This window comes from Dendropsophus ebraccatus, chromosome 5 (genome assembly GCF_027789765.1).
Source record: "Dendropsophus ebraccatus isolate aDenEbr1 chromosome 5, aDenEbr1.pat, whole genome shotgun sequence".
Taxonomy (NCBI): domain Eukaryota; kingdom Metazoa; phylum Chordata; class Amphibia; order Anura; family Hylidae; genus Dendropsophus; species Dendropsophus ebraccatus.
The window spans coordinates 145,917,612-145,934,819 of NC_091458.1; the positions used below are offsets into that span (position 1 = coordinate 145,917,612).

The following is a 17,208-nucleotide window of genomic DNA, read 5'->3' on the forward strand; positions in this document are numbered from 1 at the left end:
ATAATATCACTATAACACGTCTATAAAACATGTCGGACCATTTATACTTAGAAACTTGGTAACTCCTCTAGGCAAGACTCTGATGGTAGTAGTGTTCCCCCCCCCCCCTACAGGGGAAATGAAGCATTACACAATGCATGTCAATATCAATCAATCAGCTGTCCCTGTAGTACCTAGGTATGCTGGGTACTCCAGAGAAATTCTCTCTTTGGAACTATTCTCTATTTCTCAACTATTATTTGGCTAAAAGAGGGGTTTTCTGGAGGGATTCCCCACTATATTAGAATTTTTTGTTGAGAGATAGACTATTTGAAGGTTTTTTTTAAACAATACAACTGCACTGTCACTTTAAAGCGGTGACAAAAACAAAACTCCAAAGGTTAAGTTGAACAAAGTGACAGCCCCACGTCCAACTGCCATTCCATTCAACTGGGGGTGGGAGGGGGGAAAGGGGGTGTCAGAACCTCCTAACATTTTATTCAATAAGCCAAGAGCATGTTTACAACTCCTACTATTACATTCATACTGACTTGAAGTCAAAATAGTTCGACAACCACATCACCAGAATATTGGAAGTTAAAATTTGTCATTGGACATTGCAGTTTGCCGAAATATCGCCAAACCCTCAGCTTGCTGTGTTTTTGTAAAACTGCCGCAGAGCTTCAAAACAGCCACAAAATAAAAATGCCATGTGTGCAAGGGAAATCATCAACTTCCATTGAGTCCCGGCTATCAGACGGGTTCCACAACTAAGTCTGAAAGTAAAGAAAAATAGGACACAACACAAAAGAGAAAAGTATTTTATTTAAAAAGAACTCCCCACACCCCTTGTTGACCATTTTATAAAAAAAAAAAGACACTGGTCATCGACATACTGTAGTCCGACGAATCCGACGTAATCCACAGGATATCGATTTCTGAAAAACAAAAGGGAAAAAAAACACAATAAAGGCCAGGAGCAGAACACCCATCATCGTGACAGGTGTTCTGCACCTTACAATAGGCAGCATGTTAACAGATGCTGCTTACAGTCTGGCACACAGGGGGTTAGGTATGGATGCATGACATCCATACTTAATCCATTGTGTGCTGGACTGAACAATGTGGCTCTTAGGGGGTAAGTGAGGATGCATGGCATCCCCATTTAACCCCATGGGGGCCACATTGATGTCACAATGTACCTATCCCAGCAAGGAAGGGGTTAATTGCCCCCCTTCCTTGCTGGGATAGGTGCAGTGCTGGGTGGGGGGGGCCCTATTTAGACTTTCCCCAATGTCTTTAATCTTCAGCAGAGCATGGCACACTGAGATAGAAGTATGCCAGGCTCTACTTCTTCGTAAATGCTGCCTCAGCATCGGCGGCTTTAGCAGGGGCGCTGCTGCAGCCGCTGGTTGGCTGAGCTGACAATGCTCAGCCAATCAGAGGCTGAAGCAGTGTTCCTGCTGCAGCTGGTGATATACGAAGATGGGAAAAAGACCGAAGGGTAAGTTAACTCACTGTACCAACAGCCGTCATTGCACTGACAGGCACTGAAACATGCTAAGCCATGGAAATTATTTGATACTCAAAACAACAGCTTTTATTTTAAGTAACAGACAACAGCCAGAGAAAAAAATGTCCTGTAAACATAGCCTTAAGCTATGTTCACTCAACAATTTTTAATGACCGTTATTTGTTACTTAAAGTAATTGCCGTTATTTAACGTTGCATTGCAAGGACAGCCGTTCGTACATTACTTAAATTTAGGTTGAATAATGGCCGCTTTCAACACCCTTTTCAGTGTGGCTATTTTTAAAGGTCCATTGGACTTTGTTAAAGAGACGGTGATAGGGCTGCCAAAAAAAATTCTTTATGTGAACAGCTTAAAACAACATCCATTGTTTGCTAAATAACGGCCGCTAATAAATGCCCTGAACATTAATTTGAACTAACGGCCGGTGTTTCCATAGACTTCAATGGAAATTACTAAAGACTAAAAATAACGACCATTATTTTACTAAAAAGACAGTGTGTGAATCTGACCTTACCGTATACTGCACTTCCCCTACTTTAAATATAAGAAAATTCTACACCTTGACTAAGGGTGCGTTCACACCTACAGGATCTGCAGCAGATTTGATGCTGTGTTCAGTTATTTAAATGAAATCTGCTGCAGAAAATCAGCTGCAGATCCTGTAGGTGTGAACGCACCATGAATAAATAACTTAAGCCTCATGCTTTAGACTATGTTCACACGCTATACACAGAACGAGGGATCAACATTGTTTAATGCTACCGAGGGCCAGAATTAATAATCCTGATCATTAATTCCAGCTGTAGGTAGCGTTAAACAAGGGCCGTTCACAAATGTGTGAACATAGCCTTAGTACGATCTCAGAATTTCCTAGTGACGTTGGGGGTATAATACAGAAGCACTTTTTTTTTTCAAGTTCACACTTAACCTTTGGTTACCTTTAGGCCCCTTTCACACGTCTGGAAAAACCGTCCGGATTTCCTGATAGGATTTCCGGACCCATAGACTTTAATTAGTCACGGACACCCTTCCAGATTTTTCCGGAAGGGTGTCTGTTCCGGAAAATAGATCTGGAAAAAATAGGACATGTCCTATTTTTGTCCGGAATTCCGGCCAAGATGCCCCCATAGAGGTCTATGGGAGCTCCGGAATCACGGGCACTTTCCTCATGTACATCAGGAAAGTGCCTGTGATTCCGGATGATTGAGAGCCCGTCGGCAACCATTGGCCCTACAACCAAACCCCCCCCCCCTCGCACGGACATTAGCACAGGGCTGCCCGATCGCCGCCAGACCCCCCCCCCCCCCCCCCCCCCCGGACAACTGCTGCCGACTGGTCACCGCGCCGCATCGCATCATCCTGCCACCACCCCCAACCTCTTTGGCTCCCGGTACCCTGCCAGAGGTCCGACCACCGCCACCTGCCACAGGTCCGACCCCCCCATGCACCTGATACCAACTATCCCTGCCCGTCCGGGACTCACCAACAGCTGCTGCCGCTTCCACCGCTACCCCCGAGCTCTATGGCCCCCGGTACCCTGCGAGAAATACGACAACCTGCTAACAGGCCATGATGGGAGTTGTACTTCTGCAGCCTGTGGCCGTCCAGGTTGCAGAAGTACAACTCCCACCATCTCCTGCTGACAGGTCATGATAGGTGTTTTACTTCTGCAGCCTGTGGCAATCCAGGTTGCAGAACTACTACTCTCATCAAGCCTTTTCTGGCAGGCCATGATGGGAGTTGTACTTCTGCAGCCTGTGGCCATCCAGGTACACTAGGGGCTGTGTGGGTACACTTTTTTTTTTCTCATCAGGAAATCCTGAAGGTTTTTCCTGATGGTAAAAACGGACTACTGTCAGGAAATCCTGATACTTTCCTGATGACATTTGAGGTCTCCTGATCAGGATTTCCTGACAGTAAAAACTGACACGGACGTGTGAATGGGGCCTTACTGATCTTGTAAATTCAATAGAATTACTATTTTGTGGTTTATTCTTAATTCATATATGAGGCACTATAGGGGGGAACTGGCTACAATATGAAGCACTATAGGGGGGACTGGCTACTATATGGAGGCACTATAAGGGGGACTGGCTACTATATGAGGCACTATAGGGGGGAACTGGCTACAATATGAGGCACTATAGGGGGGACTGGCTACTATATGAGGCACTATAGGGGGGACTGGCTTCTATATGAGGCACTATAGGGGGACTGGCTACTATATGGAGGCACTATAAGGGGGACTGGCTACTATATGAGGCACTATAAGGGGGAACTGGCTACAATACAAATACAAACTGAGGAGCAGGGTGTTGCTGTGTCTGGGAGAAGGCAGCTATGTTTATTTAATCTTGGAAAACCCCTTTAATTTTTACACGGCTATATATGTGAAATGAGTAATGAGTCACTATAAATAATGTAGCAGAAAATACCCTTTATTATTCAGACAACATTGTCGTCTGCTGAGTTTCCCTATGGGTAACCTAATCAGTTGGGGGCCCACTCAGACTCACTCACCCCCCCCCCCCCCCAAGGCTGAACCCCTAGTTACGCCCCTAATTTTGATAGTTTACCATTACCTCCAGCATGACCACATTTTTTGATATATAAAAAATATCTAAAGATATATCTGCTTCAGGCTATGTTCACATATTGTTTTGAGGTGAAAATATAGCTGTATTTGATATTCACAGCCATATATAATAATAATGATGATACGGCTGTATTTCCACCTCAGATACTGTGTGAACATGCCCTCAGGAGACAAAGTAAGGCCATGTTCCCACACAGTATTTTGCTCAGTATTTTGCAAACAAAACTAGAAGTAGATTGAAGACACAGAGAGGCTACGTTCACACACTGTTGAAATTGAGTGGACACAGGTCGTCGTTAAGGGAGTTCAGAGGGGGGTCGCGCGGCGACCCCGCCCTGAACCGGCGAGATCCCAGGTGCTATCTGCAGCCCGGGACCGCGGCAATCGGACCGTGCCTGCGAATTAGCCTTTTCAATGCAGCTTTCAAAGTTGACAGCTGCATTTAAAATGCTTATTTTCCAATGCCTGGTGGTCTAGTGGAGGGGATCGTCATCCGCCCCCCCGCTGTGGAGCGATCCCCACATCTGGTCCTGGCCAGGGTCTGCACCATAATGGCGCTGATCCCGGCTTGGCATTCTATTAGTCTCGGCTGCAGCAGCCGAGAGCAATAGAACATAGATCTAGTATAGATAGTATATCTATACTGCATAGATCTTAATGAGAGATCAGTGTAGTAATACTAAAAGGCCCCCAGGGGGGATAACCCTAACTCCAGGGGGACTTCTTGTATGTGTGTAAAAAAAACTAAATTTTTTTTTTTTAAATTAACCCCTAGAATACCCTGGGCGTATCTGTACATCCAGTGGTCGCCTAGGGAACTTCCCAGAGGGGCCGCACGGCGGGTGCGGCATGTAGCCCGGGACCGCGGCTATTAGCGGGTACGGTCCGATCGCCGTGGCCGCCAATCAAGTTTTCAGATGCAGCTGTGAAAGTTGACAGCTGCATCTGAAAACTTACTGCAGCCTCATCCCTGGGGTGTAGTGGGGTGGATCGCTACCCCGCGACATAGTCACGGAGGGGCGATCTTTGCTTCCTTACCCGACCGGGGTCTGTGCTGCAATGGCGCTGATCCCGGCTCGACACTCAATTGCTTTTGGCTGCAGCAGCCGAAAACAATCGAGTGCCTATCTCATTGATCTATGCAGTATAACTATACTGCATAGAACTCAATGAGAGATCAGTGTACTTATACTAGAAGTCCCCCAGGGGGGCTTCTAGTATACGTGTAAAAAAAATATAGTGTTATTATTCATAAAAATTCATAATAAAAGTTTGAATCACCTCCTTTTTCCCATGTTATTAATAAAAATAAATAAATAAACATGTTTGGTATCACCCAAAATATTATTTTATCACATTCCTGATCACGCACGGTAAACGGCGTAAGCGCAAAAAAAATTCCCAAAGTGCACAATTGCGCAAAATTGTAATAAAAAGCAATCAAAAAGTCGCATTTGCGCAATCAAGGTACCAATAGAAAGAACACATCATGGTGCAAAAACTGACACCTCACACAGCCCCATAGACCAAAGGATAAAAGCGCTATAAGCCTGGGAATGGAGAGATTGTAATGAACATATATTTGTTAACAGTGGTTTGAATTTTTACAGGCCATCACATAAAATAAAAGTTATACATGTTACATATCGTTGTAATCGTAACGACTTGAGGAACATGCATAACAAGTCAGTTTTACTTCAGAGTGAGCGGCGTAAAAACAAAAAAAAACAAATAAACAAATGTTTTGTTTTTTTTCAATTTCACCCCACATTGAATTTTTTCCTGGTTAGTGCTATCGCCTTTTAAGCACAAGGAGGAAAAAACAAAAGCACAAAAATGGAAATTGGCCCGGTCCTTAAGGGGTTAATGGTAAATAATTGCCGTTATTTTAAAAGGCTATGTTCCTACTACGTTCTTTTTAAGAAAAGAACGGATGCTGATTGTAATGAAATCTGTTTTCAATCTTCTCTGCAGCGACGGCATTGCATTGAATTCAATGCAGTGCCGCCCGCTGTGTTCTACCATCATTATTTTGACACCCATTCTTTAGAACGGGCATTAAAATAATGAACATGCCTATTAACAATAGCTGTTCACACAATGTAAAGTACGGCCGACGGCCATACTTTACATTGTAGTGAATAGTTAACCGATTTGCCGACACGCCCAATGGTGCCCTCAATTCAATTGTAAAAAAAAAATAATGAACGTGCTATGCAACAGACAGTGTTATACAGTTTGTGAACATAGCCAATAGCCATTTATTAAAATAATTGGCCGTTATTTGCCAAATTAAATGGCGTCGATCCACTCAATTTCAACAGTGTGTGAACATAGCCTTTCTGTGTTTTTAATCCACTCCTGGTTTGGGTTGCAAAATACTGACCAAACATACTGTGTGAGAACATAGCCCTAACAGAAATTAAAACCAGAGACCCTGACCACACACATATTTTTTAGGCTTTTTGAAGGATACTTTTTGGACGGCTGTTGTTTAGTTGTGAAATGACAATCGTCCAAAGAAATGTCCGTCAGACAATTAAAAAAAAAAGACATTGTGTGGTCATTACCTTATACAATTTAATAATAAAGATATAGCTCTGTCCAAGCAAATTGTGGCTTTTTATGCAAAAACAGCAAACAAAAACAAAACACTACGTTGACACATCCTTTCCCATTGTCCACTGCCCAATTTTCCATTTTCTAATAAGGCTGTTCCCACACTGTCAAAATGACACCTGTTTTTATTGAACGGCCATCGATTAAGGGCAAAAAGCGGCCATAATAATACCAACAACTGCTGTGGTTGTAAAATAATTATTTGCTGTTAACCCCTTAGTGCTACAGCTAGTTTGGGCTTTCATGACCCAGCTTAATTTTCAAAAACTGACCTGTCTTTACTTTATGCAGTTATAGCGCCGTAATGCATTAATGTATACTAGCGATTCTGAGATATATTTTTCAGTTTTTTTAAATATCAAACATACGCTATTAAGCATGCGGTAAAAATATCATAATTATTGTATTCTCTGGGTCACTATAGTTATGTTGATACCAAATTTGTATAGTTTTTGTTTTTATTATTACCACCGGCACAATAGAAACTATCTTCCTGATATAAAGGATAAAAACTGTTGCCACATTGCAATATCCACAGCGTTCTTATCTTTCTCAAGACGGAGCTGGCTTTGAGCTCATTTTTTGCGGGAAGATGTGTAGTTTTTATCGATACCAAGTATTATATATATGACGTTTTGATCTCTTTTATGATGTATTTTCGGAAGCAGATTGATAAAATACAGCAATACTGGTGCTGTTTTTTCTATTTTTCTTTTACAGTGTGTGTCATGCGATATAACTAATAAAACAGTTTTATAGATTGTGTTGTTACGGACATGGCGATACTAAACATATAGGTTTTATTATGTATAGTGAATATAATGCATTTTTATTTTGGAGGGGGGGCTGGCGGGCATTTTTGTGACTGTGTTTTGGTGCAAAACTTTTTTACTTTTACACTAGTGTACATTACTGTACACTCGTGTATACTAAGCAGTGATCTTTTGATCACTGTTATAAAACCCTTTACTACTATTGTAATGCGGTGTATTGCCAATGAGCTGACAGGCAATCTACACAGCCATGCCTGTCGCATGACTGTGTAGAGGCTTCACCTTGGCAATTCCGGGGACCTTCAGAAGGCCCCCTGGATTGCCATGACGGGGACCTTGCCGTGACGGGGGACCTCGCCGCGGGATTTCCATTCAGGTGAATATAGTACCGCACCTGACTGGAACCCGTTACATGCCGCTGTTATGACTTGACAGCCGCATATAACGGGTTAAAACTACCCAGAGCGGTAAATTACCTATTCTGACAGCTGATCTCCTGCGGTACTGGCGCTCCTGCGCCGATACCATTGATTCTGTCCCCGCCGTAAAAAGCCAACAGGGACAGAATAAAGCCCAGTAGTGACTACCGTTGAAAGGCCGATATGGCGGTCACTAAGGGGCTGTCCAATAAAAACATACAGTATGTCATTTTGACGATGTGGGGACATAGCTTTAGGCTGAGTTCACACTGCTTTTTTACAGTCCGTTTAACATATCCATTTTAGTCAACCATGTTTTTGTGTATGCTATTATTATTCCGTTTCTTTATAACGGAAGTCAACGGAAAAACGGATCCAAAGAGATATAACACAATTGCATACATTTTTGCATTCCCCCCCCCCATAAAACGTATACGATAAACGGACTGCAAAAACACAGCATGAATCCGGCCTTAATCATACTTGGTAAGCAATGAAATATTGTTTTCTGCAGGGTAGGTAAATAGTACAGTGCCAAATATCGCCAGGACTCCCGACAGTATCCGACTGCTTATTTTTAAATAGGAATAACTGGTTATTGCAATCTACTGGCCATTTATCAGTAGTTTAGTAGGAGATCACGATCAATGGCACAACAAGAGCAGTCACAGTGGGTGCAGCTGCAACCAGGCACATAAACCAGTGGGCCCCCAAGACCCCTCTCAACTCTTCTAAGGTAGACTGCTCATGCCTGACCTGCTAAAATTCAGCTCCAATACTCAGAAATATATGGAGGTCTTTGAGGGCCTAAGGGTCCTATTACATGGGCCAATGAAGGCCCTATCAATACTCTAAATGAGCGCCGATCTAGCAGATCTAGCAATGTCCATGCAACTCTTGCCCAAACAGTAAATACTTCACCTGTCTTCGCTCCCAGTCTTTTCCTGGGGTCTGTATGCATCCCGGCATCATGCGCTGTGGATTTAGAGTGGCCTGTTTGAGCTGGCGGTCCCGGCCAGTGATTGGCTGAGGTGCGTGTCCACTCAGACAGGCCGATCTGAAGCCACAGTACACGAGCCAGGATGCATATAGAGCGCAGGAGAAGATCGGGAACGTGGACAGGTGAAGGATTCACTGGGCAATCGTCAGCTGTTGGCCGCGCAGCGCTATTACACGTAGTGATGGGCGGTCATTGGCCGATGATTTCAGGTCTGGACCTAAAGAAAAGATCAGCTGATGATCATTTCATCGGCTGATCGTCGTCTCTAGTACAGGGAGCAATAATCGGACAAATTGTGTTGATTCGGACGATTATAGGGCCTTAAGGCTAGCGTTGGCATTAGGTTGGCTTTAGGTACGCCCCTGATCACTAGAGAATATTTAGCCACCCGTTCTATATAAAATATAAGTTTTAATCCCATGAATGCGCCATGGATGTCACAGCTCTGACAGTAACCGCCAGCTTTTACATAGTTACATAGTTAATACGGTTGAAAAAAGACACATGTCCATCAAGTTCAACCAAGGAGGGGATGGATACAGGGAAGGGGGAGGGGTGATATGTTCTATACATATGCATCTATATTATTTTGGTCTAAGAACTTGTCTAGCCCTGTTTTGAAGCCCTCTACTGTTTTTGCTGTGACCAGATCCTGTGGTAGACTGTTCCACAGATTCACAGTTCTCATGGTAAAGAAGGCTTGTCGCCTCCGGAGATTGAACCTTTTTTTCTCCAGGCGGAGGCAGTGCCCTCTTGTCCTTTGAGGGGGTTTTACCTGGAACATCTTTTCCCCATATCTCTTGTAGGGGCCATTTATATATTTAAATAAGTTAATCATATCTCCCCTTAAACGTCTCTTCTCCAGACTAAACAAATGTAATTCTTTTAATCTCTCCTCATAACTAAGATGCTCCATTCCCCTTATTAGTTTAGTTGCCCGTCTTTGTACCCTCTCCAGCTCTAGAACATCCTTTTTATGAATCGGGTTCCAAAACTGGACGGCATACTCCAGATGGGGCCGCACCAAAGCTTTATAAAGCGGTAATATTATATCCCTGTCCCGAGAGTCCATGCCTGTTTTAATGCATGACAATATCCTGCTGGCCTTAGAAGCAGCTGACTGACATTGTGTACTGTTCTGTAGTCTATTATCTACAAGTACACCCAGATCCTTCTCCATCAGTGACTCTCCCAGAGTAACTCCCCCCAGGACATATGATGCATGCGGGTTATTAGTACCCAGGTGCATAACTTTACATTTATCCACATTGAACCTCATTTGCCAAGTGGACGCCCAAACACTCAGAGTGTCTAAGTCATCCTGTAACATCTGCACATCCTCCATAGACTGTACTGTACTACAAAGCTTGGTGTCATCTGCAAAGATAGAAACATTGCTGTTAATTCCATTCTCAATATCATTAATAAACAAGTTAAACAGAAGAGGGCCCAGTACTGACCCTTGGGGTACACCACTTATTACCGGGGACCATTCGGAGTAGGAATCATTGACCACCACTCTCTGGGTACGATTATTAAGCCAGTTTTCAATCCAGTTACACATTAAATTTTCCAAACCAATAGACTTTAACTTACCCATCAGACGTCCATGAGGAACTGTGTCAATCCATGAGGAACTGTGTCAAGCTTTGTAAAAACTGCCTGATATCAAGGCTGAAAAACATAGTAAGGCTATTTTGTTGTTTGTCTTTTGAATTTTTTTTACAAGATATTTCTCGAAAAAATTAATTTTTCTTTTGGTATGTAAACTAATGTGAACCATTTTTTAACAATAAAAAAAAGCAATAACTTTTATTTCCTGTTAATTTTTTTCTTTTCTTCTGAAAACAGAACATGATTCAAACAACTGTTGGAAAAATGGATGCAAACTGACATTTTTTTATGCCTTAGTTTCCATTCAGTTAGATCAGTTGAACAAAAAAAAAAATCAATCTGTAGACTAGGTAACACTTCTCCTGGGGCTCAGTCACAGAGTCCATTCGGTGCCACAAAACTGAGTCGGATGGTCCACTTAGGAACCAGACATCCCCTTGACTTCAATGGGGTCTGTTTAGTGTCTGTTTATTTAGCAGGATTTCAGCAGACAAACAATTACTGCTTGCAATATTTCATGATTATTATTATTTTTTTGCCTGCTCTGATCCTGTAAAATAAATGGAACTTGCTACGGGGTACCCCATACAGAGCCCTGGTGGAAGTGTAAACCCAGCCTTATTCTGACAACAAGGATTCCACATTGTAGATTTGTATGCAACAATTTGGAGAGCATGGACACTTGTAAAATGAGTCCATTTTATTGCAGTATCACAACAGACATGAAGGCTTATTTTACCCGGGAATTACTCAGGGCCCAGGCTCGCCAAGGTTTAGGATACAGAGGAATCATAACTCACAGGAACAATACCTAGTAAGTTCAGTATCCGTTTGAACAGTATCGTATGTAATCATACCATTTTAATGTTTTTGAATTTTTGTTTTATCCTTTATAATAGGACCAGGTGCTTATACAACTAAGCCACCATAAGGTAGCACAATGGGAATGTATTTCTCCATTAATTTTCTACTATGTTAATATAGTCCTAAAATAAACGATCAAGTACCTGTCATTAAAAACAATTTTGCATATACTGAGAGAGGTATCAATATCTAGCATATTTGTAAATCACTTCATAAAAAAAAAAAAGTATTTTTCTGTGAGAAATTTAAAGTTGTAACATTGGCCACTAGGTGTCACTTTTTTTTTTTTATCTCCACTGCCTATTGTGAATGAATGAGCATCAATAATTATAGCAATTTTGACAGTGATCAGGAAGTGAGGGCAGGAGATCCAAAACTCTGCTCCCATGCTGTCAATCACAGTGCAGGAAGCTACAGACATCGGTGAGACAGAGACCCCTTGAGACAGAGCCCAGGATTTTCTATTTGTAAATCACAGTTTGAACACAGCTGACTGGCATTATAAATTCTTTGGATATCAGAACAAAGTGAAGGTTCTGGAGTGGCTATCTCAGTTTCCTGACCTAAATATTATTAAGCCACTCTGGGGAAATCTCAGGTGCACAGTTCATGCATGACAGCCCAGGAATTTACAGAAACTGGAGGCTTTTTGCCAAGAAGAATGGCCAGCATTACCGTCTGAGAAAATAAAGAGCCTCATCCACAAATACTGCAAAAGACATTATTGTCATTGATGTTAGAGGGGGCAATACACCATATTTAGAACTGGGGTATATAAACTTTTGATCAGGGTCATTTGGATGTTTTTGATTGTCATTCTGATTTAAAAATAGAAAACACAGTAGTTTGACAATAAATGGCTGCACACAACCACTAACCATGAGTGCAAAAAAAGATTTTTTGTTATCATTTATAGTCTCTGAAAAAAGGACAAGAAAGCAAAAATTATGCCGGGTATGTCAACTTTTGAGCACATCTGTATGTGTGAACAACTAAAAATACCGTCCACTGTTCACTAAATAACGGCAATGAATTAATGTCATAAGTAGAAATGAGCAACTGGGTTCAGGTTTGAGTCGATCCGAACCCGAACGATCGGCATTTGATTAGCGGGGGCTGCTGAAGTTGGATAAAGCTCTAAGGTTGTCTGGAAAACATGGATACAGCTAATGACTATATCCATGTTTTCCACATAGCCCTAGGGCTTTATCCAAGTTCAGCAGCCACCGCTAATCAAATGCCGAAAGTTCGGGTTCGGATCGACTCAAGCATGCTCGGGGTTCGCTCATCTCTAGTCATAAGCTATGTTAACATTTCGCGTACGTATTGGTTAAAGGCGGCCATCTTGTTAAATAGACAGCCGCTAATAATGATCATGAACATTATTAGCCGCCATCTATTAAACAAGATGGCCATCTTGCCCAACATTATGAGAACATAGCCATGAAGATGAACTGCAGACAGCGGCCATTACTCTATACTTTGTGTTGCTTGCTTAGACTTTAATGGGAATCATAGAAGATTAAAAGTGACGACTGTTATTTTAAATAAAATCGGCGGATGTCAGTTTAGCAAAAAACACAATGTGTGAAAATAGAGAAAAGGCGGCCGCTTTCGCAATTTAAAATCACGTCCATTTTTACCGCGACTGAATGCAATAGAAAGATGGGCGTCCAATGCACACAATGTATTAAATAACGGACGTTTTTACTGCGGACATCAAAATGATGAACATGATCATTATTTTCGGACGTGTTTTGCAAACAGCAGGCGTTTTTTATTAGTTGTTCACACACAGTTTTTCTTTTTTTACCGTTCTCTGTTTTTACTATTAAATTCACTGGACTTTTCAATTAAGCCGCATCCAAAGGCCAATTAGTAACCCCAAACTAGAATAATGTGCAAACAGCCGCCATTGCACTAAGGGGAGGCCAGACAGCTAAATGACGTCCGTTATTTTAGACTCAAAATGACAGATGTAATTTTAAACGAAGCTAAAAAAAATGTTGTATGAACATGGCCATATACTGTAATAATAAATTAAAATTACAGCTGTCACAATCATATACACAAAGTACAGTATATAGGATTAGTTCAGGAGATTAACTAATGTGAAGTTGATGTCTCTCTGATGTCTGTTGCTCCCTGCACTGTGATTGACAGCATGGGAGCAGAGCTTTGAATCTCCCTCTCTTACTTCTTGGTCACCATAATTATTGACGTGCATTCATTAACAAAAGGCAGTGGAGCTAAAAATGGTGACACCTAGCGGCCAACGTTATAACTTTGAATTTCACACATTTTTTTTTTTTTTTTTTTTAATGAAGTGAATTACAAATATGCTAGATATTTATTGCCTCTGTCAGAATGTGCAAAGATGATGAAAATGAAGGATATCACAGACTCACCCAGACAATAGGCTATAAAAGCTGATCATCTAGCACTATAACGGTAGAAAACTTTAAATAGGTTTTCCAGGCAAAATGTATTGATCAGCTATTTGGGTAAGCCACGGTGCCCAGGTGTAAACAAAGTGTATGGAACCAAAAGCCTACGCTCCACACGTGTGTGTCTTTGGTTGTTGCAGCGTAGATTTAATTAAAGCTGCAGTAACCCGGCATGGTCAGTACGTAATGTACGTTGCCAAGGCTTCCTGCTCCATACACTACGGGGGAGATTTCTCAAACTGGTGTAAAGTAGAATTGTCTCAGTTGCCCCTAGCAACCAATCAGATTCCACCTTTCATTCCTCAAAGATTCTTTGGAAAATGAAAGGCGGAATCTAATTGGTTGCTAGGGGCAACAATTCTACTTTACACCAGTTTGATAAATCTCCCCCTTTGTTTAGATTAGGCACCATGGCTTGCCCAAGCATCTGATTGCCAGGGTGGCTGGGTTTGGGTGCCTTGCTTATTGATGTCCTATCCTAAGTATAAGCCATCATTTGCCTGGAAAACCCCCTTAAAGGGGGACTCCAGCCAAAAAAAAAATTGTTTTGTTTGTTTTCAAATCAACTGGTGTCCGATTTGTAATATACTTATATTTCCAAAATCTCCAGTCTTTCAGTACTTATCATCTGCTGTATTTCCTGCAGGAAGTGGTGTTTTCTTTTCAGTCTGACACAGTGCTCTCTGCTGCCACCTCTGTCCATGTGAAGAACTGTCCAGAGCAGGAGAGGTTTTCTATGGGGATTTGCTGCTGATCTGGACAGTTCCTGACATAGACAGAGGTGGCAGCAGAGAGCACATAGTCAGACTGGAGAGAATACACCCCTTCCTGCAAAACATACAGCAGCTGATAAGTACTGAAAGACTGGAGATTTTTTAAAAGAAGTAAATTACAAATCTATATAACTTTCTGAGTTGATTTGAAAAAAATAATTTGTCACCAGAGTTCCCCTTTACCCCAGTAACAAAAAAGTATCACACATTGCTTTCTAAAGCCATGTTCATATATACTGTATACTTTTGAATATTAAATGTGCATACAAAAGTTACAATAAAGTGCAGTACAAAGAATATTAATGAGGTTTTAAAAAAAACTTTGCTCAACATTCGGAAAAGAAAACATTCTGTTAATATTCCCTGTACGTTACTCATTACCTCTGGATTTATCATCAGCAATAAAAAGAGTAAATTTAGGGGGGGGGGGTACTTTATGCTTGGCCTTAGTAACTCTTATGTACCATGTATGACAATAATAAAAAGAATAAAAATCTAAAATATTTTGAATGTTTTTGTCACCGTTTAGTTTTTTGTTTTTTGTTTTTTAAATAAATTTACTTTCTAAATGAGCTTGAGATAGCCCAAGGCATGCAAACTATAAGATGTTCATTGTGGTACGCTTTGGTTTCTATTAAGGCAGTAAAAAATAAAGAAATCAAGCAATGAGCTTCAATTTTCAGTAATGATAGGAATTTTCCCATAAAGGCCCAGTAAAGGTCTATTTTCCGTTCTCTTTCACATCTGCTATAATGTGTTTGTCTGCAGCATGTATCCATTATCTCACCTTTTCATACATCCCGCAGCCGCTATTAACCTCCTCCAAGCTCAAGGCTGAATTTTTAAATTGTCTGAATTTTATATTGGTAGCGCTGAAGTTGTGAGATGTACACACTTTGGTAAAATCATTGCTATTATTGTGAAACAGAGTTTATATTATACTATATATAGGAGCGAGCTGGTCACCACTCTCTTAGGCATACAGTATAGTGGAAATTGCAAAAGTAACACATTCATTTAAATCAAAAGTAAAAAAAACAACAACAAAAAAGTTTCACAACCTGTATTTAAAAGGAACCTAATACAGTTGAATTTTTTTGTTTTGTTTTTTTACAATGTGTGACCATAGACTAAAAAAGATACCTAAAAAAACAATTGCAGAAAACCCAGAAATTGATATACTGTATACTCCCAAATGGCGCTTATTTTTTTTTTTTTAAAATTCCCATGTAAATTTAGCTGCTGGAATACGGACAGGTAAAAATCGAATTTATTTTTAGAGTCATTTAGGAGTTAAAGCGACTCTGTACCCAAAATCTGCCCTCCCCAAACCACTTGTACCACTGGATAGCTGCTTTTAAACCAAGATCTGTCCTGGGGTCCGTTTGGCAGGCGATGCAGTTATTGTCCTAAGAAACAACTTTTTAACTTGCAGCCATGTGTCAAATTGGGAGGCCTAGAGTGTTTGTGCCCTAAGACTTGCACCACCTCTCCGTCCCTCCTCCCCACCCTCTTCATCATTAGGAGTGGCCCTGGCAGAATTTCTTCTCTTCCTCGGTTGTCTGAACACTGCACAGGTTGCCTTAACTATCCAGCACATGTGAATAGGAGAAAACCTGCCTGGAACATTCCTAATGATGAAGAGGGTGGGGAGGAGGGATTGAGGGGCGGTGCAAGCCTAATGCATACACACTCTAGACCAATTTGACACAGGGCTTCAAGTTTTAAAGTTGTTTTTTAGGACAATAACGGCATCACCTGCCGAACGGGCGCCAGGACAGATCTTGGATTAAAATCAGCTATCTGAAGGTACAAGTGGTTTGGGGGGTCAGATTTTGGGTAGAGAGTCGCTTTAATCATCATACTAATTAGATATAGTATAGGATTACCATATACTAACTTTATAGAGAACTTAAAGAAAATAAAAGTAATTGTTGACTTATCCAGTTGAATCTGACTTGGAGGGAGTAGCTACCACACAGGACTATGTAAAGCATATTGTCATTTCTAATCCATGTCATAAGCTTTACTTACCATTGTTTATAGTTTAGTTGTTTTAGTGCTTTTATAGGTCTTTTTTATATTTAGTCTGTTGGTCTGAGCTATCCCCTTCCTCTTCTCCTGTTATATCCTATGTCCATTGTAGATGATGTATTTATAAGCATCACTTCTCTGAGCAGCTAGTTAGGTTAGGACGGTCTTGTGTGATATATACGAGCTTGTTGTGATCTTAGTCATCTTCCTTTTCCAGGTTAAGGGTGAACTAAACCACCAATCAGGGGCCACATGTGAATCGGTGTTCAGCGAAGTGGAATCTCATGCTGTCGAAGCTTTAGATCTCCCTGGCTGTTTCCGAATGCGCAGTCACAGCTACCTCCGTGCCATCCAAGCTGGCTGCTCCCAAGACGATGACTGCATCTCTGTCTTTTCCATGTCTGGCCCATCAGGACCAACCCTTGCCAGCAGCATTCTCAAGCCCAACGCTTGTAAGTGGATTACATTAGCATATTATGCCCTGCACTATGATCTTGTTCTTTGTTTCCATTACGATCATTGCAAGTTCCTGTTTGTGTCGAGTTTTCGTTCATGT

General features: G+C 41.4%; 1 protein-coding gene across 3 annotated transcripts in view; it reads left to right on the forward strand.

The window, feature by feature from the left end:
* Positions 1-17,208, forward strand: part of DLGAP3 (DLG associated protein 3) — a 305,405-nt gene that overhangs the window by 200,072 nt on the left and 88,125 nt on the right. For all 3 annotated transcript variants that reach the window (XM_069971552.1, XM_069971553.1, XM_069971554.1), the window contains exons 6-7: positions 11,244-11,348; positions 16,870-17,104. In XM_069971552.1, the coding sequence (XP_069827653.1) occupies positions 11,244-11,348; positions 16,870-17,104 (340 nt within the window). The remainder of the gene's footprint in view (positions 1-11,243; positions 11,349-16,869; positions 17,105-17,208) is intronic.